The sequence below is a fragment of the Halichoerus grypus genome, chromosome 15 (assembly GCF_964656455.1).
Source record: "Halichoerus grypus chromosome 15, mHalGry1.hap1.1, whole genome shotgun sequence".
NCBI lineage: Eukaryota > Metazoa > Chordata > Mammalia > Carnivora > Phocidae > Halichoerus > Halichoerus grypus.
In genome coordinates, this window is record NC_135726.1 from 46,263,640 (window position 1) to 46,287,329 (window position 23,690).

At 37.5% G+C, this 23,690-nt stretch overlaps 1 protein-coding gene across 6 annotated transcripts; it reads right to left on the reverse strand.

The window, feature by feature from the left end:
* Positions 1 to 539: 539 nt before the first annotated feature.
* On the reverse strand, positions 540 to 23,690 carry LOC118553130 (uncharacterized). 6 transcript variants are annotated; one of them, XM_078063294.1, is made up of 5 exons: positions 23,630 to 23,690; positions 22,609 to 22,692; positions 17,460 to 17,586; positions 17,032 to 17,127; positions 540 to 2,477 (listed from the first exon to the last, which is right to left on the reverse strand). In XM_078063294.1, the coding sequence occupies exons 2-5, from the start codon at positions 22,639 to 22,641 to the stop codon at positions 1,123 to 1,125; spliced, it is 1,611 nt and encodes a 536-aa protein (XP_077919420.1). In that variant the 5' UTR covers positions 22,642 to 22,692; positions 23,630 to 23,690; the 3' UTR covers positions 540 to 1,122. The 6 variants fall into 6 exon arrangements, with proteins under 6 accessions (XP_077919420.1, XP_077919418.1, XP_077919415.1 ...); XM_078063292.1 differs by having other exon boundaries at positions 23,529 to 23,649; XM_078063289.1 differs by having other exon boundaries at positions 22,609 to 22,794; positions 23,529 to 23,645.

Below are 23,690 nucleotides of genomic sequence, written 5' to 3' on the forward strand. Positions count from 1 at the left end.
CCCTCAATTCCCTTTTCATTTCAATTTTACAGCCACTGGTTAAAAATTTTACAAACTTTATACTTTTTCTGTGGTATGGAACAATTTAAATACTTCTTAAATTTACCTAGATTCACCCAATACAATTGCCTGGGCCTGGTGCCTTTTTTGAGTTAATTGTGATACTCTGTTCTTTTTCTTGATCTAAATTGAGTTCTGTATTCCTCTCTGTGAATCCTCATTTTCTTTATATTGATTGGTTTATCCAATTCTCTTTAGAAACTTCCTAAAACTGGTTGTAGGTGTAGGTCTACTACTTGTGTCTATATTGATTACTTATCTAGAGTATGAAGACTCCCACTTATGTTTCTAAAATTTTGGGGTTTTCTCAGTTCTGACCTGCTGCTTCCCAGGGATGTTCTCCTTTGTCCACTGAGGAATCTTGTTCTAGCTGTGAGGAGTAAGCAAGTTAATATATGTTGAGTATGTAGAACAATGCCTGGTGCATAGTAGGCACTCAATACATGTTAGCTATTATGATTTATTGAATATCTGCTATGTTTGATGTGCTATGTGAAGCACTTTACATGCAAATTTATTAATATGCATCAATCTACAACAGACACTATTTCATTTAATAATCACATTTCTACAATACAGTATCCTTTATTATCCCTATTTTAAGAATTAAAGAAAACCCTGAGGTTTAGATAAGTCAAACAAATTACTCAAAGTCACATAATACCACAGTAGTGGTAGAGCTATGATTTTCCAGAATCTAAGCTCTTAGTCCTGGGAAGTGCCTAGTGCTCAGAGAAGGAGACTGGAATAAAATAAGGCTGAAAGGTATAGAACCAGATAATGAAGTGCCTCATAGACAATTTTAAGACTGTGGATATTAGCTTAAGAACAATAGTAAGCCCCAAAAAAGTTTTAATTGGAGGCAGTGATGTATTCTTACACTCAAAAAAATCAGCTTGGGGCATGACAGGAAATGAATTTAAAGGGACCAAAAGTTGATACGGGAAGACCTGTTAGAAAGCTACAGCATGGTGATCCAGGTGAGATGAATCTTAGACTAGGGCAACAACATTTGAGATAGAGAAAAGAGTATAAATTCTGGAAATATTTATGAGATAGTGTCTAGAGGACTTGGTGATTGACTGGATTGGGTGGTGAGAGGGACTCCCCAAGATGGATTCTCTGATGATGAGCAAGGTGTGCATGCTGCCTGAAAGTTTTCTTGCATTCCTTACATTCATAAGGTCTCTCTCCAGTATGAATTCTCTGATGTTGGGCAAGGGATCCACAGTAACTAAAAGCCTTTCCACAAACGTTACATTCATAAGGCTTCTCTCCAGTATGAACTCTCTGATGTTGAGTAAGGGATGAGTCATTGCTAAAAGCCTTCCCACATTTAATACATTCATAGGGTTTTTCTCCAGTATGAACTCTTTGATGTTGGGCAAGGTAGGCAATCTGGCTGAATGCTTTCCTACATTCTTGACATTTATAAGGTTTTTCTCCAGTATGAATTCTCTGATGTTGAGCAAGATGTGAATTCTGGCTGAAAGCCTTCCCACATTCCTTACATTCATAGGGTCTCTCTCCAGTATGTATTCTCTGGTGTACGGTAAGGTATGCACGAAGGCTAAATGCTTTCCCACAGACATTACATTCGTATGGTTTCTCACCAGTATGAACTCTCTGATGTTGAGCAATGGATGATCTATTGCTAAATGCTTTCCCACATTCAATACATTCATAAGGTTTCTCTCCAGTATGAACTCTCTGATGTTGAGCAAGGTAAGCAAACTGGCTAAAGGCTTTCCTACACACCTTGCATTCATAAGGTTTTTCTCCAGTATGAACTCTCAGATGTTGAACAAGGTGTGCATTCTGACTGAAGGCTTTCCTACATTCCTTACATTCATAGGGTTTCTCTCCAGTATGAATCCTCTGATGTTGAACAAGATTTGATCTCTGGCTGAAGGCTTTTCCACATTCTACACATTTATATGGTTTCTCTCCAGTATGAATTCTTTGATGAAGTGTAAGAGATGAGCTCTGGCTAAAGACTTTTTCACAGTCATTACATTTCAAGAGTTTCTTCTCTGTATAGATACTCTTGGGCTTAATGGCCATTAAATTTTTTTTAAAGCTTTTCTTATGTGTATCATGTTTATGTACTTTCTCCTCTTTGGTGATTATCTGTTGTGTATGAAGCAGTGTGTTCGGATGGAAACTTCCCCAAGATTTGTTATATTCTTGTGCTCTTTTATTAACAAGGGCTTCTTCATGAGTGATTGTCTCTTCCTTGAAACATGCTTTCTGATTTACTGGCTGTCTCTCAAAATGGCCTTCGCATTTCCATTCTTCTCTCAAACTGGAATACTCAAGGCCATAGCTTGTGAGTTTTTCTGTTTTCTGTGATGATTGTGCTTCATAAATGTCCTGCTTTGAAGTTAATTCTTCAGTCTCACACATAGATTCCCAGCCTGAAAAACAGTAATTTAAAAAAATATCTCTTCTATCATGTACCAGAAGGAACATTTGTGAAAGTACATTCATAAAGTGAAGTATGTGAATTTAATAAATAAATAAATAAATAAATAATAAATTAATAAATTTAATAAATAAAACTACAAGAACATTTGCTTTTGTAATTCTGATGTTTGCAAGAAACTGAAAATAGGTCACACAGAAACTTGAGGAGGAATGAATAGAATTTTAAGAAAGTCAGTAAGGTAAATCTCAGGTCAATAAGGAATTATAGAGGGGGAAGGACTTGGTTATAATTTTATGCATGTATGAATAACATAGGCAGTGAAATAACCTCCATTTTTATAGTTGCTTCTTTCAAGAATATTCATTGAAACTTGTGCCATATATTCTCCTAAATGCTTTTGATATTATAGTAAACAAAACAAAGATCCCTACCTTTGTGGACCTTATATTCTTAGAAGAGATAGGAAATAAATGCTAAATGAGTAAATTTTATTGTATATTAGGAAGTACTAAGTGCTACAGAAAATGAAAGGCAGGGTAAAAGAGATTAGGAATGTTGGTGAAGCAAGAGGTAGGAATAATTAGTAAGTTAACATTTAAGCAAAGATTTGAAGGAAGTGAAGAAGTTTGTCATTTAGTTATATGGAGAAAGAGCATTCTAGGCAAAGGAAACAGCCTAAAAGTAGAAGCATGTTTGCTATGTTTGAAGAATAGCAAGAAGGCCAGTGTTGCTGGAGAGGTGTAGTAGATGAAGTCAGGAGAGAAAAGATTAAAGCTTTATATGCTTTCTAAGGAATTTGGCTCTTACCCTGAGTGGGATAGAGAACTACTGAAGTGTTTGTGGAGTAGAGGAGTGATATCTATTTACAATTTAATAAATATACTGAAAGGTGGCAAATAGGGAAGAAGCAAGGGGACCTATGATTTTAGTAATCCAGGTGAAGATGATAAGTAACCAGACCAAGGAGCTATCAATAGCGAGATGGTCAGATTCTAGGTATATATTGTAGGAAATGCCAAGAGGATATCCTGACAGATTGGATATGAAATGTAACAGAAAATGAGATAAGCAAGCCATCAAAGTTTACGGTCTGAGCAATGGCAGGATGGATTAGCCATCAGCAGTGAAAGGGAAGGCCATGGGCACAGCAGGTTTAGGTGGAGAGATATGGAAGATCTGGAATTCAGTTTTGAATATAATAAATTTAAGGTGTTTTTTATTTATTTTTAAGGTTTTATTTATTTATATTATTTATTTATTTGACAGAGAGAGAAACACAGCGAGAAAGGGAACACAAGCAGGGGCAGAGGGAGAGGGAGAAGCAGGCTTCCCGTGGAGCAGGGAGCCCAATGCAGGGCTCAATCCCAGGACCCTGGGATCATGACCTGAGCTGAAGGCAGACACTTAACAACTGAGCCACCCAGGCACCCCAGTTTTTTGTTTTTCTTGATAAATGTACTTGAAGCTGCACTACTACCCTCTACTACATAGGTTGTGTCCTACAATTTTGGCAGTTAGTGTTTTCATTGTTATTCATTTCCACGTTTTGTAAATTACTTTAGGTGTTCTTTCTTTTTTTCTAAATCCTCTATATTCCTGGAAGGAGTGTCACTGTTATTCATAGTGAGCCCCTTGGACCACATCTGCTAGTTTATAACTATAGTTTATGACTCATGACATGCCCCTATATAGTTTTTGCTAATGTGATGATTTAGGATGGAGGCTAGCCATGCCAGAAAGACCAACCACGTGACTTAAAGGGTTGGTGCTTTGAGCCACCATGATATCAGTTTTACTTTTGGGAAGGGAAGGAGGCTGGTGATTGAATCATGTTGGGCACTGGGCAATGACTCACTCAATCATGCCTACATAATGAAACCGAAACACAAACAACCCTGTACAATGATGCTCTCTTGAGAGCCTATTCTTTTGAACACTGAAATGTCTGGAGGGCCCCTTCGTGTTTGCAGCTCTCGCAGACCTTGCTCTTGGTGTCTTTACTTTTGGCTGGTTCTTTGTATCTTTTGTTAAAATAAAACTGTAATCATAATATAGTTCTTTCCTGACCTCTGTGAGTCACTGTTGTGAATTATCAAACGTGAGGGTTACTGCAGGTACCCCCTTATCAGTAGCCAGCATGTCAGAAATGAGTGTGGCCCTGAAGATCCAAACTTGCAGTTGGTGTCTGAAATAAGCACAGTCTTGTGTAGACTGTTCTCTCAGATCTTGCAGTTTGGCAAACTGACTGTAAGAATTTTTTTAAATCCTAAAGTATATCAAAAAAGTAAACATGTATCGGGTGCCTGGGTGGCTCAGTCGTTAAGCGTCTGCCTTCGGCTCAGGTCATGATCTCAGGGTCCTGGGATCGAGCCCCGCATCGGGCTCCCTGCTCTGCCGGGAGCCTGCTTCTCCCTCTCCCACTCTCCCAGCTTGTGTTCCCTCTCTCACTGTGTCTGTCTCTGTCAAATAAATAAATAAAATCTTAAAAAAAAAAAAAAAAAAGTAAACATGTATCTAGGATAGACTATGTGTTGTCCATAAAAGATGCATTAATTTTAAAAGATTGAAATCATACAAATTATCTTTCTCAATCATAATAAAATGAAACTAGCAATAAATAGCAAAATGAAAACTGGAAAAAATCCACAAATATGTGGAAATTAAACACTTAAACAACCAATGGGTCAAAGAAGATATCACAAGCTATCTTGAAACCAATGGAAATAAAAATATAACATACCAAAAATTATGGGATGCATCAAAAGCTGTGCTAAAAGGGAAATGTATAGCTGTTAATGTAAGTTGACTGAATCAGTAATCCAAAATCTTCTAACAAGAAAAGTCCTAGGACCACATAGTGTCTGTGGTGAATTCTATCACACATTTAAAGAATTCAAACAAATCCTCCTCAAACTTTTCCAAAGCAATGAAGAGGAGTGAAGACTTCCAAACTCCTTCTATGAGGCCATCATTACTCTGATACCAAAGCCAGACTAAGATACCATAAGAAAACTAGAGACCAATATCTCTTATGAGAATTGATGTAAAAAACATCAACAAATACTAGCAAACTGAATTCAACACCATATTATATGGATTATACACCGTGACCAAGTGGAATTTATTGCTGGAATGCAAGGATGGTTCAGCAAAAATTAATGTAACACACATTAACAGAATGAAGGAAAAAAACATGATCATTTCAATTGGTGCAGAAAAAGCATTTGACAAAAATCCAACACCCTTTCATGATAAAAACACTCAACAAACTGGCAATAGAAGGAAACTACTTCAACATAATACAAGCCATATATGAAAAGCCCATAGCTAAAATCATATTTAATGGTGAAAGACTGAAAGCTTTCCTCTAAGATTTCCAGAAGCAAGGCAAGAATGCATACTTTCACCACTTCTAGTCAATATAGTACGGATGTTCTAGCCAGAACAATTAGTCAAGAAAAATAAATTTTAAAAATCCAAATTATAAAGGAAGAAGTAAAATTATGTGTTTGTAGATGACATTCTCTTATATTAGAAACACTAAAGACTCCACATGCCCCCACCACCCATTAGAACTAATAAACAAATTCGGCAAAGTAGCAGGATACAAAGTCAACACACCCAAATCAGTTGCATTTCTATACATGAACAATGAACAATCTGAAAAGGAAATTAAGAAAACAACTCTATCTACAATAGCATAAAAAAGAAAACAGGAATTAATCAAGGAGGTGAAAGACTTGTATAGTGAAAACTACAAAACATAGCTGAAAGAAATCAAATAATATGTAAATAAATGAGATATCCTGAATTCATGGATTAGAACATTAATATTGCTAAGATGTCCATACTACCTAAAGCTATCTACAGATTCAGTGCAATCCCTATCAAATCCCAATGATGTTATTTTTTTCCAGAAATAAGAAAAATTGATCCAAAAATTCATATGGAAAATCAATGGACCCCAAATAGTGAAAATAATCCTGAAAGGGAAGATCAAAGTTCCAGAACAAATCTGGAAAAGGAAGAACAAAGTCTCACACTTCCTGATTTTAGAAATTTCTACAAAGCTACAGTAGTCAAAACAGTCTGATACTGCCATGAAGATAGACATACAGACTAATGGAATAGAAAATAGAAAGCCCCAAAATAAACCCTCACATGTATAGTCAAATGACTTTTGATAAGGGTGCCAACATATATGAAAAACCCAGCTATTATAATCCTCCGTAGGGAAAAGCAGCGCTCTTCCACTACAGTTAGGAATAAGACAGGGATGTCCACTCTCACCACTGTTATTTTTTTTTAAAGATTTATTTATTTATTAGAGAGCACGAGTGGGAGGGGCAGAGGGAGAAGGAGAGAGAAACTTAAGTAGACTCCACACTGAGTGCAGAGCCCAACATGGGGCTCTATCTCATAACCCTGAGACCATGACCTAAGATGAAACCAGGAGTCAGACACTTAACTGACTGTACCATCCATATGCCCCTCTCACCACTGTTATTTAACATAGTACGGGAAGTCCTAGCCATAGCAGTCAGACAACACAAAGAAATAAAAGGCATCCAAATCATTAGGAAGAAGTCAAACTTTCAGTATTTGCAGATGATATGATACTCTATATAGAAAATCTAAAAGACTCCACCAAAAAATTGCTAGAATTGATACATGAATTCACTAGAGTCACAGGGCAAAATAAATGTATAGAAATCTGTTGCATTAGTGGCTAAGAGACATATGAAACAATGCTTAACATCACTTATCATCAGGGAAACACAAATCAAAACCACAATGAGATGCCACCTCATACCTGTCAGAATTGCTAAACTAACAACTCAGGAAACAACAGATGTTGGCAAGGATGTGGAGAAAGGGGAACCCTCTTACACTGTTGGTGGGAATGCAAACTGGTACAACTACTCTGGAAAACAGTATGGAGGTTCCTCCAAAAGTTAAAAACAGAACTACCGTACGACCTAGCAATCGCACTATTAGGTATTTATCCAAAGGATACAAAACTACAAATTTGAAGGGATACATGCACCCCAATGTTTATAGCAGCACTATCAACAATAGCCAAATTATGGAAAGAGCCCACATGTCCATCGACTGATGAATGGATAAGGAAGATGTGGTATATATATATACAATGGAATATTACTCAGTCACCAAAAAGAATGAAATCTTGCTATGTGCAATGGCAGGGATGGAACTACACTGTATTATGCTAAGTGAAATAAGTCAGAGAAAGACAAATACCATATGATTTCACCCAAATGTGGAATTTAAGAAACAAAGAGATGAACATAGGGGAAGGGAAGGGAAAATAAAATAAGATAAAAACAGAGAGAGAGGCAAATCATAAGAGACTCTCTCTCTCCCTTTTTTTTTTAAGTAGGCTCCATGCCCAGTACAGAACCCAGTGTGGAGCTCAAACCCACAACTGTGAGATCAAGACCTGAGCCAAGATCAAGAGTCAGATGCTCAACCGACTAAGCCATCCAGGAGCCCCAGGAGTCTCTTAACTATAGAGAACAAACGGAGGGTTGCTGGAGGACAGATGGGTGGGGGAGATGGGCTAAATGGGTGATGGGCATTAAGGAGGGCACTTGTGATGAGCACTGGGTGTTATATGAAAGTGATGAACCACTAAATTCTACTCCTGAAAGTAATACTAGAGTATATGTTAACTAACTTGAACTTAAATAAAATCTTGGAAGGAAAAAAAGAAAGAAATCTGTTGCATTTCTATATACCAATAATGAAGCAGCAGAAAGAGAAATCAAGGAATCAAACCCTTTGACAATTGTACCAAAAACCATAAAATACCTAGGAATAAACCTATCCAAAGAGGTGAAAGACCTGTACCTAAAAACTATAAAACACTGATGAAAGAAATTAAAGATGACACAAAGAAATGGAAAAACATTCCATGCTCATGGATTAGAGGAATAAATATTGCTAAAATGTCTATATTACCCAAAGCAATCTATAGATTTAATGCAATCCCTATCAAAATACCAACAGCATTTTTCACAGAGCTAGAACTATCCTAAAATTTGTATGGAAACACAAAAGACCCCAAATAGACAAAGCAATCTTGAAAAAGAAAAGCAAAGCTGGAGGCATCACAATTCTGGACTTCAAGTTATATTACAAAATGTAGTGATCAAGACAGTATGGTACTGGCACAAAAATAGACATACAGATCAACAGAACAGAATAAAAAATCCAGAAATGAACCCACTACTATATGGTCAATTAATCTTTGACAGAGCAGGAAAGAATATCCAACGGAAAAAAGACAGTCTCTTCAACAAATGGTGTTGGGAAAACTGGACCATTTTCTTATATCATACACAAAAATAAATCCAAAATGGAGGAAAACCTAAATATGAGACAGGAAACCATTAAAATCCTAGAGAAGAACATGGGCAGTAACCTCTTTGACATCAGCCATAGCAACTTCTTACTAGATATGCCCTGAGGCAAGGGAAACAAAAACAAAAACAAAAAAAACTCTTGGGACTTCATCAAAATAAAAAACTTCTGCACAGCAAAGGAAACAATCAACAAAACTAAAAGGCAACCTACCGGAGATGATATTTGCAAATGACCTATCTGATAAAGGGTTAATATTCAAAATCTATAAATAACTTACCAAACTCAAAACCCAAAAAACAAATAATCCAATTTAGAAATGGGCAAAAGACATGAATAGACATTTTTTTTCCAAAGAAGACAAACAGATGATAAGGGTGTCAAGACCATTCAATGGGGAAAGGACAGGCTTTTCAACAAATGGTGCTGAGAAAATTGGATATCCACATGCAAAACAATAAAGCTGGGCTCTTCCTTTACATCATATACAAAAGTTAACCCCAAATGGATCAAAGACCTAAATGTAAAACCTAAAACTAAAATACTTTTAGTTGCAAACATAGGGAAAAATCCTCATGACACTGAATTTAGCAATGATTTCTTGGTTATAATATCATAAAGCATAGGCACCAAAGGAAAAGTAAAACTGAATTTCATGAAAATTCAAATCTTTTATGCATTAAAGGTTATAATCAACAAAGTAAAAAGGCAACCCACAGAATGGGAGAAAACATCTGCAAATCATGCATCTGAAAATGCATATATATCCAGAATATATAAAGAACTCCTACAACTGAACAAGAACACAATTAAAAAATAGGCAAAGGACTTGAACAGACATTTTTCCAAAGAAGATATACAAATGGCCAACAAGGATGAAAAGATGTTCAACATCATTAATCATTAGGGAAATGCAAATCAAAACCACAAGATGCTACTTCATACTCATTAGGATGGCTACTATTAAAAAAGAAAGAAAGAAAGAAAATAACAGGTGGTGATGAAAATGTGGGGAAATTGGAACCCTTGGCACTGTTGGTGAGAATGTAAAATGGGAGAGCCTCCGTGGAAAACAGTATGGCAGTTCCTCAAAAATTAAAAATAAGATCCAGCAATTTCTCTTCTAAGTATATACCCAAAAAAATTGAAAGCAAGGTCTCAAAAAAGTATTTGTGCTCCTATGTTCATAGGAGTATTATTTACAATAGCTAAAGATGGAAGCAACCAAAGTGTCTGTCATTAAATGGATGGATAAACAAAATGTGGTATATACATACAATCGAATGTTACTCCACTTTTAAAAAGGAGGAAATTGTGACACATGCTACAACATGATTCAACTTTGAAGACATTATCCCGTGTAAAATAAGCCAGTCACAAAAAGACAAATGCTGTATGACTCCACTTATATGAGGTATGTATATAATGAAATTCATAGAAAGAAGGTGGAATGGTGGTTGCCAGGGACTAGGGAAGGGGAGAATGGAGAATTACTGTCTAGTGCATATAGAGTTTCAGTCTTACAAGATGAAAAGTGTTCTGTGGAAATATTCTGGTGATTGTAGCAAAACAATATGAATGTACTTAATGCTACTGAACAATATACTGACATCTCAATAGCAACAACAGAAGCCAGAAAAGTATGGAGTGGTATCTTTAAGGTACAGATAAAACTAGTAACTGTCAATTTATGCGTGCATATATTTAAGATTCTTACATGCATGAAAGCAAAATAAGTATACAAAACAAATGAACAAATTAATAATAACAAAATAGTTTGTATAAATAGTATATTTATTGATAAAGGAATTAATACAGGAAGAAGTTCTGGGATATAAAAAGGAATGGTGAATGAAGAAAATGAAACATGGGTAAATCTAAACAACACTAACTAAACAAAATAATGGTCTAATTTTGTAACTTCATAAAACAAAATAATCATTAATGGGATTAAAAGAAATAACTGAAAAGAGGGTAAGTGAAATTAAAACATTCTAAGGTTCTTATAGTTTTAAGGGAGGAAAATAAAGGTAAGGATTAACTTTAGACTTTATTAAGGTGACTATAAATGTTAACTTTTTTTTAAAGATTTTGTTTCTCAGTAATCTCTACACCCAACCTGGGGCTCAAATTTACAACCCTAAGATCAAGAGTCACATCCTACTGCCTGAACTAGCCAAGGCGCCCCATAAATGTTAAATTTTCTAAGCTAGCTAATAGAAGAATAGAAATAGACTGTTTAACTTTCAAATTAGCAGATGGAGTAAAAGTCAAGAAACAAGGAAAAAATAGGAAAAGAATTTATAAAAGAAAATGAGATGTGGAAATAAGTCCAGTTCTATTAGTAATACCAAAATATGTAATTGACTATCATCATTTAGTTAAAAGATACAGATTATCAGAGTAGACTAAAAAACTCTTTAGCTATATATACTCTTTACAAGACAAACACAGAAAGTAAGAGTATAGGGATAGAGACACTACACCAAGGAAGTATTAACAAAAGAAGGCTAGTATAGCTACACTAATATCAAGCAATATAGTTAAGGGAAAAATCATCACTAGATTTTAAGAGGGTAACAATAATATATGGAAGAATTTACCAGAAAGATAAAACAATTCCAAAAACATGTGACCTAATAAAATAGTTTCAAAATATAAAAAATCAGTAGTCAGAATTACCAAAAAAATTTATGTATTCATCATCAGAGTTTTTTTAACATGTCTTCCTATAATTGACTTCTCAGAGATTTTTTTTTTTAAATCAATAAGGATACAGAAGATTTGATAGCAAAATTAATGAGCTAATCCAAGGAACATATATCAAATGCTGTATATTGCACAACCAGAAACATATTATTTCCTAGGACACACCAACTATTTACCAAAATTAACCACTGAGACATAAAATAAGTTTTAAAGAATTTGAGTTAAATAGACCATATTCTCTAACCACAGTGCAGTTAAACAAAAAACTTGAATTTGGAACCTAAAAATTCCAAGTAATTCATGGGTCCGAAAAAAACTTAATGGAAATTAGAAAATGCTTAGATATACATGATAACAAAAATGCAACCTATCAAAATATGTGAAATACAGTCCTAATATAGTCTTAAAAAAAAAAGATTTTATTTCTAAGTAATCACTATACCCAGTATAGGGCTTGAACTCACAATCCCAAAGAGTCACATGCTCCACTGAGGGAGCCAGTCAGGTGCCCCTATTCCTAATAGTCTTAAGTGCTTATAATAGAAAAGAGAAAGCCTCAAAAACAATGAATTATCTAACTTTAAAAGTGAAAAAAAAAGTAGGGATAGCATAAACAAACATAGGAAGAATTAAATAATAAGAGAAATATATGAAAAAATTTTAAAGATTTTTATTTATTTATTTGACAGAGAGAGAGAGAGCACAAGCAGGGGGAGAAGCAGGCAGAAGAGATGGAGAAACAGGCTCCCCACTGAGCAGAGAGCCTGATGTGGGGATTGATCCCAGGACCCTAGGATCCTGAGCAGAAGGGAGATGCTCAACTGACTGAGCCACCCAAGCACCCCCATGAAATTTTTAAGAAGATAAATTAGAGAGGATCAGTGAAGTGAAAAATGTCTGAAAACACACACACACACAAAAAAAGATAAATCCATGGAAAAATTTGTTTCTCCCTTTTTGGAAGAAAAAAGAGGTCATAATTATATACACTGCCAACTTCAGATAAGAGAAGATAATGGACAACTTCAATCTAATAAATTTGAATATTTACATAGGTCATAAAAATTCTTAGAAAAATACTATAACTCCATGATTATAGGAGAAACAGGATCTTATAACAAATTGAATTAGTTGTTTAAATTCTTTTCATAAGAAAAAAATCACAGGCCAAGGTGAACAAAGTTCTACCATTCAAAAAACAAAGAATTTTTATTTTACACAAATTATTCTAAGGAAGAAAAAAGAGGAATACCCACCAATAAATTTTATGAGACTAGTATCTTTATTCCAAAATCTGACAAGAAGAGTACATGAAGGGAAAACTGAACATCAGCCTTACTCACTGATTAACGTAGATGCAAAAAACCCTAAACAATATATTGGCAAACAGCAAGTAGCCATAAATGAAAAAGATATAAAGATGGGTTTGCCTCAGGACTACAAAGTTAGTTCAACATTAAAAATGTAATATGTAATTCACCACATTAACAGATGAAAAACTAAAAACCATCTAATCATCTACAGAGAAAAACATTTGTTAAAACTCCAAAGCTTTCTATAATGAAACTCTAAAAAACAGAAACAAAAAGATATCTACCAAAAACCTTTAAATGTCAGGGTTATTTATAACAAAATATGAAAGCACTCTTTCAAAATATGAAAAGCACTTTAAAGACCAAAAGTGAACAAGAATGCCTGCTATCATCACACAACAAAATGAAATAAAAAGCATCCAAATCGATAAGGATGCTTTCACTATTAGATGACATACTATATGTAGAAAACTCAAAAGACTCCACCAAAAAATTGCTAAAACTGATAAACAAATTCAGTGGTGATTATAAGTGTTGCAGGATACAAAATATACAGAAATCTGTTGCATTTCCATACACCAAAAATCAAACAGCAGAAAGAGAAATTAAGAAAACAGTCACATCTACAATTTCACCAAAAGTAGTAAGACACCTAGGAATAAACCTAACCAAAGAGGTGAAAGACCTGTGCTTTGAAAACTATCAAACACTGATGAAAGAAATTGAAGATGACACAAAGAAAACATCCCATGCTCATGGACTGGAAGAACAAATACTGTTAAAATGCCTATATTGACCAAAGCGATCTATACATTTAATGCAATCCCTATCAAAATACCAACAGCATTTTTCACAGAAGTAGAGCAGATAATCCTAAAATGTATATAGAACCACAAAAGACTCCAAATAGCCAAAGCAACCTTGAAAAAGCAAAGCAAAGCTGGAGGCATCACAATTCCAGACTTGAGTTATATTACAAAGCTGTAATAATCAGAACAGTACGGTACCAGGGGCACCTGGCTGGCTTAGTTGGTAGAGCAGGCAACTCTTGATCTCAGGATTGTAAATTTGAGCGCCATGTTGGGTGTAGAGATTACTTAAAAATAAAATCTTAAAAAAACCAACAGTATAGTATCAGCACAAAAATATACACATAGATCAATGGAACAGAATAGACAATCCAGAAATAAAACCACAATTATATATATGGTCAATTAACTCTGACAAAGCAGGAAAAACTATCTGATGGAAAAAAGACAGTGTCTTCAACAAATGGTGCTGGGAAAACTAGAGAGCAACATGTAAAAGAATGAAACTGGACCACTTTCTTACACCAGACACACACCAAAAAACCTAAAAATAGATTAAAAACCTAAATGTGAGATCTGAAACTGTAAAAATCCTACAAGAGAGCACAGACAGTAATTTATCTGACATTGGCTGTAACAACTTTTTTCTAGACAGGTTCCCTGAGGGAAGGGAAATAAAGGCAAAAATAAATTATTGGGACTACATCAAAATAAAAACCTGTACAGCAAACAATTAACAAAACTAAAAGTGAGGGGAGGGGCAGAAAGAGAGAAAGAAGCAGACTCCCCACTGAGCAGGGAGCCTGACTCAGGGCTCACTCTCACAACCCTGAGATCATGACCTGAGCCAAAATCAAGAGTCAGATGCTTAACCAACTGAGCCACCCAGGCACCCCTCAGGAACATAATTTTTTAATTTTTTTTTTTAAAAGATTTTATTTATTTATTTGACAGAGAGAGACACAGTGCGAGAGAGAACATAAGCAGGGGGAGTGGGAGAGGGAGAAGCAGGCTCCCTGCTGAGCAGGGAGCCCGATGCGGGGCTCGATCCCAGGACCCTGGGATCATGACCTGAGCCGAAGGCAGACGCTTAACGACTAAGCCACCCAGGCGCCCCAGGAACATAATTTTGAGTTGAAAAAAAAAAAAAGAATTACATGCACCATATATTTTCACATGTAAAAAGTTGAAAATACACAAATATAATATTTTGTTTAAGGGTAATGGCACAATTATTAAGAAAAGTCAAGAAAAGATAAGCAAAATTGTAGAATAATGGTTTCCCCAGTAAGGGGTGGGGATGGGCCATGTATAGGGAATGGTTTATCATCAGGCGGGGGCCCTCAAAGGCCTATAATGGCATTGACAATTTTCTCTCTTTTTTTTTTTTTTAAAGTCATCTCTATACCCAACATGAGGCATGCTCTACCAACTGAGCCAGCCAGGCACCCCCAAAATTTTCTATTTTTTAAGCTAAGAAGTAGGTACATGGGTTTTGTTCTATTATTATTTTGTTCTATTATTATATTATCAATATATATATTGATATATAGATATAGATATCCTAATATACATTCATGCATGTGAGATTTATTTAGTAGTAATAATTAATAAATAAAATTTAACCATATATTCTTTGACACTACAGTTCCACATCAAACATTGTTCTTAAAAAGCTGAACAAGGACATAAAAGACTGGGGAGAAGTACTGGAGGGGGTGAGTTGGGGAGTGGTATTAACAGACATATTGGGCGCCTGGGTGGCTCAGATGGTTAAGCGTCTGCCTTTGGCTCAGGTCATGATCCCAGGGTCCTGGGATCGAGTCCCGCATCGGGCTCCCTGCTCCTTGGGAGCCTGCTTCTCCCTCTGCCTCTCTCTCTCTCTGTCTCTCATGAATGAATAAATAAAATCTTTAAAAAAAAAAATTAAAGGGGCGCCTGGGTGGCTCAGTTGGTTGAGCGACTGCCTTCGGCTCAGGTCATGATCCTGGAGTCCCTGGATCGAGTCCCGCATCAGGCTCCCTGCTCGGCAGGGAGTCTGCTTCTCCCTCTGACCCTCCCCCATCTCATGTGCTCTCTCTCTCTCTCATTCTCTCTGTCTCAAATAAATAAATAAAATCTTTAAAAAAAAATAAAAATAAAAATAAAAATTAAAAATTAAAAATTAAAAAAAAAATTAAAAAAAAAACAAAACAGACATATTTACAGTGACCCTCATTTTCTTTTGAACTTTAGTCTTCCATTTTACCTTAATGCTTCCTATGTCTATCTAAAAATCCTTCCTATGCCACAAACCTAAACTCTTCATTTCTTCTGTCTCAAATGTTTCCTAGCTTCTCACCTGTGTTTTTGTTAGAGACCATCTTCTCCATTACCCAGACTCCTTGGCCTCTCACCTTTCTCTGGGCTTCCTTGTGTCAGCTTTTCACATATGCCATTTACAGCTAATACTGTATCTCTGCTACTAGCCCATCAATTGTTTGATAACTTCTACAAATATGTAGCACTCTAGCATTTTGCGGGTACTCTGTTTAAAAATTCAATAAATGTTGATGAAAGGAATGAAAGAATGAACTTACCATTCAGAGAGAAACGAGGCATTTGGAGATACACTACTACTACAACAATAGCAACTAACAGCCTTTGAGTTCACAATATGAGAAAGGAACTGTTTTTTTGTTTTTTTTTTTAAAGATTTTATTTATTTATTTGACAGAGAGAGACACAGCGAGAGAGGGAACACAAGCAGGGGTTGTGGGGGAGGGAGAAGCAGGCTTCCCACCGAGCAGGGAACCTGACATGGGGCTCGATCCCAGGACCCTGGGATCATGACCTGAGCCGAAGGCAGACGCTTAATGACTGAGCCACCCAGGCGCCCCGAGAAAGGAACTGTTAAAGCACTTTAAAAGTATATCCCATTTTACAGATGACAAAATAAAAGTACAGAGAGGTTAAGTAACTTGCCCAAAATTTTACTGCATGTAAGTGTTAAGACTTGAACCTGGCACTTTAGTTACAGCTGTCTGTACTACTCAAAAAGTTTATCAGATTAGGAAAAGTTTTTTAAAGACTGGAAGAGACTTATGAAACTGGGAAGGAATGTGACTCAGAATAGATAAATGAGTTCTTAGAAAGGAGGGAGCAAAGTATTAAAGGAGGGACAGTGAAGAATAACAAATTTGGGAGAACACTCTAAAAGGCCTCAAGTTTCTAGTAAGACCTAGAACATCTGAGAACATGCCAACAAAGAAGAGTGAAGAGGTGCCTCTAAGTCAAGCTGAGCCGTCACCTCCAGAGGTTTTTGCCTGCCTATTTCCTCTTCACTCACCTGAGCACAAGCCTTTTGCCAGCTCTCTCTTCACCATCCAGGGCTCTTTCCCTTGTTCCAACAATAATATCACACTGGGCTTAGAAAAGCAAAGTCCTGCAATGTATGAGAAGAAACAATTTAGTCATGCTGTAGATATCCCAGAACTCATAACCAATCCTTTGATCAACAGGGAAGGGGGAGTTTACAGTAAGACACGGATAAATGTGTAAAGGATGTGTATTCAAAATATAGGAAAGCTGAAGCTTCCAACACAGATTAATAACAGACCCGTCCACTGGCAACTTTATAAATATTAAACCATTGCTTTGGCACAGCAACAGACATTCAGCCAAGCACTGAGGATGCCATCCAAAAATTCACAGTGGTGGTAGCAAAGAGGCCCTTATGTGTAGAAACTCAATTTTACACGGACAAGATATTCTTACCCAGGGACACCAAGATCCTATAGTTCTCCAACATCACATTACTGTACAGATGCCTCTGGGAAGAATTTAGACAGTCCCACTCCTCTTGGGAGAAATCTACAGCCACATCTCTGAAGGTTACCAACTCCTGAAATAAAACAAATAAATGAATGAAATAACTTCATCTCTTACCATATTCACCTTACTTGTTCTGCCCTAGGCATACTGGGCTCTCCCTGACATTACATCCTCAAACCAAAGATGTCAAGCATGTTCCCCCTCAGGCCTTTTGTACTTCTCAAATCATTCTGTACAAAAAAAGCAAGCTCTTACTCCTGTTCCCTATTTCCCTAACCCTCCTTTATTGTTCGGCATGGCACCTAATTATTTTGTTACTGTCTGCTCCCAGCCTCCACTAAAATGTGAAGTCCATGAGGCAGAGTACATTTTTGCTTTGCTCACTGCTATATCCCTAGTTATAGGATAGTATTTGGCACACATGACGCATTCAAATATTTGCTGAATAAACTGAATTAATGAATGAATGGTTTGAAAAGTTCAAGAAACTATGGGAGGATCAAAAATGAGACCAGAAAGTGCTGGGGTGCCTGGGTGGCACAGTCAATTAAGCATCCCACTAGTGGCTGTTTCTGCTCAGGTCGTGATCTCAGGGTCCTGAGATCGAGCCCTGTGTCAGGCTCTGTGCTCAGCGCGTAGTCTCTCTCTCCCTCTGCCCCTCCCCTTGCGCACATTCTCTTTCTCTCTCAAATAAATAAATAAATCTTTTAAAAAAATGAGACCAGAAAGTGCTTGCTGTATCTCTGAAAATTGTGCTAGACCAAGGAGAGCAAATCATCAATTCTATTAAAATTCATATACTTTAATTCAGAGTACTTAAAATTTTGTATAAAGAAATGGGTGTTCTGCTCAGAATACTGCTTCTGCCTGTAGGCTGGGCAAAGTTCTTAAAAACTTGGAGCTATGCTGTGATTCAGCTGGATTCTAGGTTTCTATAATGTGACCACCTGCTGATGAAAATTAACGTGTGTGTGTGTGTGTGTGTGTGTATACACACACACACACACACACACACATATATATATAATTTTTAGAAGAGGTGAATCTGTCAAGGCAAGAAAACATTTATTGGGCATTTGATACAATTTTGTCATAGTTAAACTGTCTCTACAGAATAAAAATTATTAAAGTGTTTTACAGGGGTGCCTGGGTGGCTCAGTCGGTTAAGTATGTGCATTCAGCTCAGGTCATGATGCCAGGGTCCTGGGATTGAGCCCCATATCGGGCTCCCTGCTCAGCAGGGAACCTGTTTCTCCCTCTCCTCCCCACTCATGCTCTCTCTTACTATCTCTGTCGCTATCTCTGTCTCTCTCTCAAATAAATAAAATCTTTAAAAAAATTCTTTATTTCTTTCAAAGTTATTTTAAAAAAGTGTTTTACAATACTCAGTAACTTTTTTCTTATTTATAATTATATGAACTAGTTTGTGAGTTTCTTCATCTCTGCCCTGCCAATAATATAAAAGGAACATTTGTTGCAGAAATGTTCCTGTTAAGAGTTTGGTTCATATGCCATATATGCTTCCAAAAATGTTTTCCTTACCTTACATAAACATATATAATAAATGTATAACTATTTTTTAATATATGACATGCATTTTTCTTTTTTTTCTTTTTTAAGCTTTTATTTATTTATTTGACAGAGAGAGACACAGTGAGAGAGGGAACACAAGCAGGGGGGAGTGGGAGAGGGAGAAGCAGGCTTCCCGCGGAGCAGGGAGCCCGATGTGGGACTCGATCTCAGGACCCTGGGACCATGACCTGAGCTGAAGGCAGTTACTTAGCAACTGAGCCACCCAGGCATGCATGACATTCATTTTTCAATGATTCTTTTAATGAAAGTTAATGAAAATAATGACAATGTCAACATAATGAGCTTAAATTATTACTTTAAAATATTTGACCTCTAACAAATGATCTCTTAAAATATTTGACCTCTCTCTATACATACAATGGAATATTATTTAGCCATAAAAAAAAGGAAATCTTGCCATTTGCAACAATATGATGGAGCTAAAGAGGATAATGCTAAGCAAAATAAGCCAGTCAGAGAAAGATAAATACCATATGATTTCACTCATATGTGGAATTTAAGAAACAAAGCAAATGAACAAAGGGGAAAAAAAGAGAGATAAACCAAAAACAGACTCTTAACTATAGAGAACAAACAGATGGTTACCAGAGGGGAGGTTGGGGGGGGGGCAGATAGGTGAAATAGGTGAAGGGGATTAGGAATGCACTTGTCTTGATGAGCACCAAATAATATATAGAACTATATATTATTATAGAACTAATATATAGATCACTATATTGTACACCTGAAAACTAATATAGCACTGTAAGTTAACTACACTGGAATTTAAAAAAAAATTAAAAATAAATTTTGATCTCTAACCAAATACTTGGTTTCAAAATCCATTCATAATTGTAATCAAACCAGGATGAAGAAAGTCAACAGTTCTCTTCACCTTTCTGCCCTCATAGAAACATGTTTCCCAGCTGAGAGGACTGACTACTTCCCTTGAATCCCTGTCATGTGGTGACTGTCTTATTTCCCACATTCCTTGTACCACAGCACCTGGAGGTAAGGCAGGTGATCTCTTTGCTCCTTACCTTTGTTTCTAGACCATTACCCCTCCCACCTCCCTAAAAGACACCTAGTTTTAAATGTCATGAAATTAGACTCTGTCATCCCTCCCTGTTTTAGTTGTCTACCAATTCCTGGTAGATACCAATACTCTGTCATTCCTTGAACACTTCAGCACCTGGCTCACTGTCACTCTCTCCAACGCTACTCCTATCACACATAATCTTTGGTCATTTCAATATCTGTATAAATAATCCAACAACCAGGCCTCTCCATTCTGTGTCCCTTCTCTCCTCCAGTAGTCTTGTCCTCCACACTTCAATAGTCATTCACTTCCAATGCCATGCCCCAGACTTTGTCATTACCAATAAGTAGCAAACCCTCCCTAATCTCAACTCTCCCACTCTGACTTCTACCTCCTATATTCCAACTTTTGCCCTCTGGTACCCCAATTAGGATAATTCTTTGACCCCACTAGAACCTACAAATCACTGACTTACCACGTTTTCACTGTTCTCAATCCCACATCCTCTCACTTCCTAGCACAGCCATTTATTATTAATCACCCCCATGCATATACCCTCAACTTCCCTGCCCTTACCCACCTGGTTAAACCACTGCCATCTGTCAGCATACTCTATTTCTGTACCCTGAACAGCTGTACTTTGCTGGAGAAAATCACACCAATCATGCTAACTGGTCTCACTTTAAATTCATGACACTAACTTCAAGAAGGCCAAAATGCCTATATGATACATTGGTCCAGTCCATTCATGTCCTACTCCCCTAAATGACCATTCCATACTTTCCCTCTCTCCTCAAATCTTCAATACCTTTTTCCTCATCCTTACTAATGATCTTGCTTTCTGTTTCACTCAAAAAACAAAATCCATTCTAAGAGAATTTCCACAAACTCCCACAATATCTACACATCTATCTGCACTGTCCCAACATACTTTAACTTGCTCCTATTACTAGTCTATATGAACAGCCACTTTCTTAGCAAAGGCCAACCCCTCCACTTGTCCACTAGACCGCAGGTCCTCTTCCTCCTCAAGCAGTGTTCCAGCAGTCCCCTCTTCACTTCTCTTCATCTTCAAATTTCTCTTTCTACTGAATCTCAAACATCAGAATACAGCTATAAACCCATCTTGAAAAAACCTTGTTGACCACACTTAAGTTACCACAGCTAAACTATTTGAAAGAGTTGCCTATACTTTCTATTATTTCTATTCCTGCTGTGAAGAATCATATAATACAACATGTGTAGCAGAATCACTTTGCTCTGTTAAGAATAGACTAAAAGAGAGGAAGGGTAGAAGTAGACAGAAAAGTTAGAAGAGCATAGCAATAACCTAGGTGAGAGATGACAGTCTGGACCAGAACAGAAGCAGTGTGGTAGTAAAAGTGGTCAACTTCTGGATATGTTTTGAACATAGAACAAACAGAACTTCATGATGGAAAACTTTTAGCTTGAGCACCTGAGGTAGGGAAGTACGTAGAAGTTCCCTAATTGGTTTCCCTGTTTCTATCCTTGTCCCAATCAGTTTATTCTCAACAGCAGCCAGAGTGATTCTATTAAGTGAGAAATAGATCATGTCACTTCTATGCCCCCAAACTTCCAATGGCTTGTTTCACTAAGTTTGAGACATTTGAGTTTGAGGTATCATTATACAACCAAATGAAGATGCTAAGTAGGTAGTTGGATATACAAGTATGGATTTCAGGAGAGAGGTCTGGACTATATATAATTTGGTGGTTGTTGGCATATAGATGGCATTTAAAGCCATGAGACAGAAGAAGATTACCAAAGGAGTGAGTGTAGGTGAAGAGGACCAAGGACTAAGCCTTCTTACTTAACAGGTGCTCAATAAAAATTGTTGAGGGAATGAATATTTGGGCAGAGACTATAATGAAGAAGTTAGTCTGTATCTTGGGGAACAGCATTCCAGGCAGAGGGAACAGCAAGTGCAAGGCTATGAGTTAAGAATGTACTCAGCTCAGGGACGCCTGGGTGGCTCAGTCAGTTAGGCAGCTGCCTTCAACTCAGGTCATGATCCCAGGGTCCTGGGATCAAGTCCTGCATCGGGCTCCTTGCTCAGCGGGGAGCCTACTTCTCCCTCTGCCTGCTCTGCTTGCCACTCCACCTGCTTGTGCGCTCTCTGACAAATAAATAAAATCCAAAAAAAAAAAGAATGTACTCAGCTCAAAAAAAAAAAAAAAAGTGCTCAGCTCACTACAAGGAAGTTAGAATGGCTAGAACTGAGTTACAAATGGAGTGATTAGCTGAGCTCAGAAAGATAGTCTGGGACCAGATTAGGTACCGCCTTGCAGGCTAAGGCAAGGACTTCAGCATTTATCCTGAATGAGGTGGGAATCAACTGCTGGAGGGTTTTAACAAGTGACATGATTAGTTACCCAGAAAAGTTTCAGCAAAAGCAAAGTTAATGTCTGTTTGGTTTAAAGAGCAGGAAAATATTTCAGGAAATAGGCAACACCAACTCACCTGGTACATGGCTTTAAGAAGTCCAACAGCCATTCTTTCCTCTTCTTGGCTCTTCTCTTGGGAAATGGCAGTGTCCTCAGATGACTGAGATGGGGAACAGAACACGAAAAACTAGGGTTTCCTTGCAGCATCCAGAATCGCCAGCCTAGAATTTTTCAGCTTCTCTTTCCTTCTGCTGCACCCTTCCTTCCAATAGAGAGAAAGCATACTGGAGACCTAGAAATTTGTTTCCATGCAATTTAACTCATGTCTAAATCACTTCCTAATTTATTATTTTAGCAATAGATTTTCCTAGATTTTTACAAATAAAGACTACAAGGAATGTAATCATTTACATAAAGGCACACAACTAATGAGTAACAGTACCCAGATCAAACAAAGGTCTTCCTGACTCCAGGCTTTCTCCTCTCCAACAGACCAGTGGTTCTGAAACTTGGTGGCACACTGGCATCACCTGGCTAGCTTCAAAAGATATTGGTGGCACACAGTCTCACTCAGTCCCCCCACATACTCATTCTTAAAAAACTACAGCGCCAACCACGGTCTTACACACAGAACAATCAGCGGCCATGGGTATGGGCTGCCTCACACCGTCACCCTCTCCCACAGCCCCAAGTCTCAAAAACTAGGCTATCACAACCGACGTTTACATTCACACAACCCCAGTCACAAAGAGGCCGTGGGTACTGGAACAACGGGGGACACAATACCCTCCCACCCCCACTCACAGTCTCACACTCCGTAGCATCAACCATCGACTCGCTCGCACCCACAGTCACAGATACGACGTGCACAGGCACATCGGATGACAGTCTCACACTGTGTGACAACCAACCACCATCTCGCACCTACAGTCACACCGAGGGCCCGGGCACCGACGTCCGGGTGACCCACAGGCCACTCCTCAGCCCATTCCCTACCTGCAGAAGTGAACTGCGGGAAGATCCCGTCCCCGCCCCGAAGGCTCTGGCTATCTCAATTCCGGCCCACCTCCTGCCCTGAGAGTCTGATGGGAACCCACCCCCGCGGGCCCGGAAAGAAGCGACTGGGCCTCCGGAGGACACAAATGGGCCGCCGGCCCA

Coding starts and splice junctions, on each gene's coding strand:
- LOC118553130 (XM_078063294.1), bottom strand. CDS start 22,641: ATGGCTGTTGGACTTCTTAAAGCCATGTACCAG. Junction 17,587..22,608: donor TTCTTAAAGCCATGTACCAG/GTGAGTTGGTGT, acceptor GTTTTATTTCAG/GAGTTGGTAACCTTCAGAGA. Junction 17,128..17,459: donor TAGGATCTTGGTGTCCCTGG/GTAAGAATATCT, acceptor CATACATTGCAG/GACTTTGCTTTTCTAAGCCC.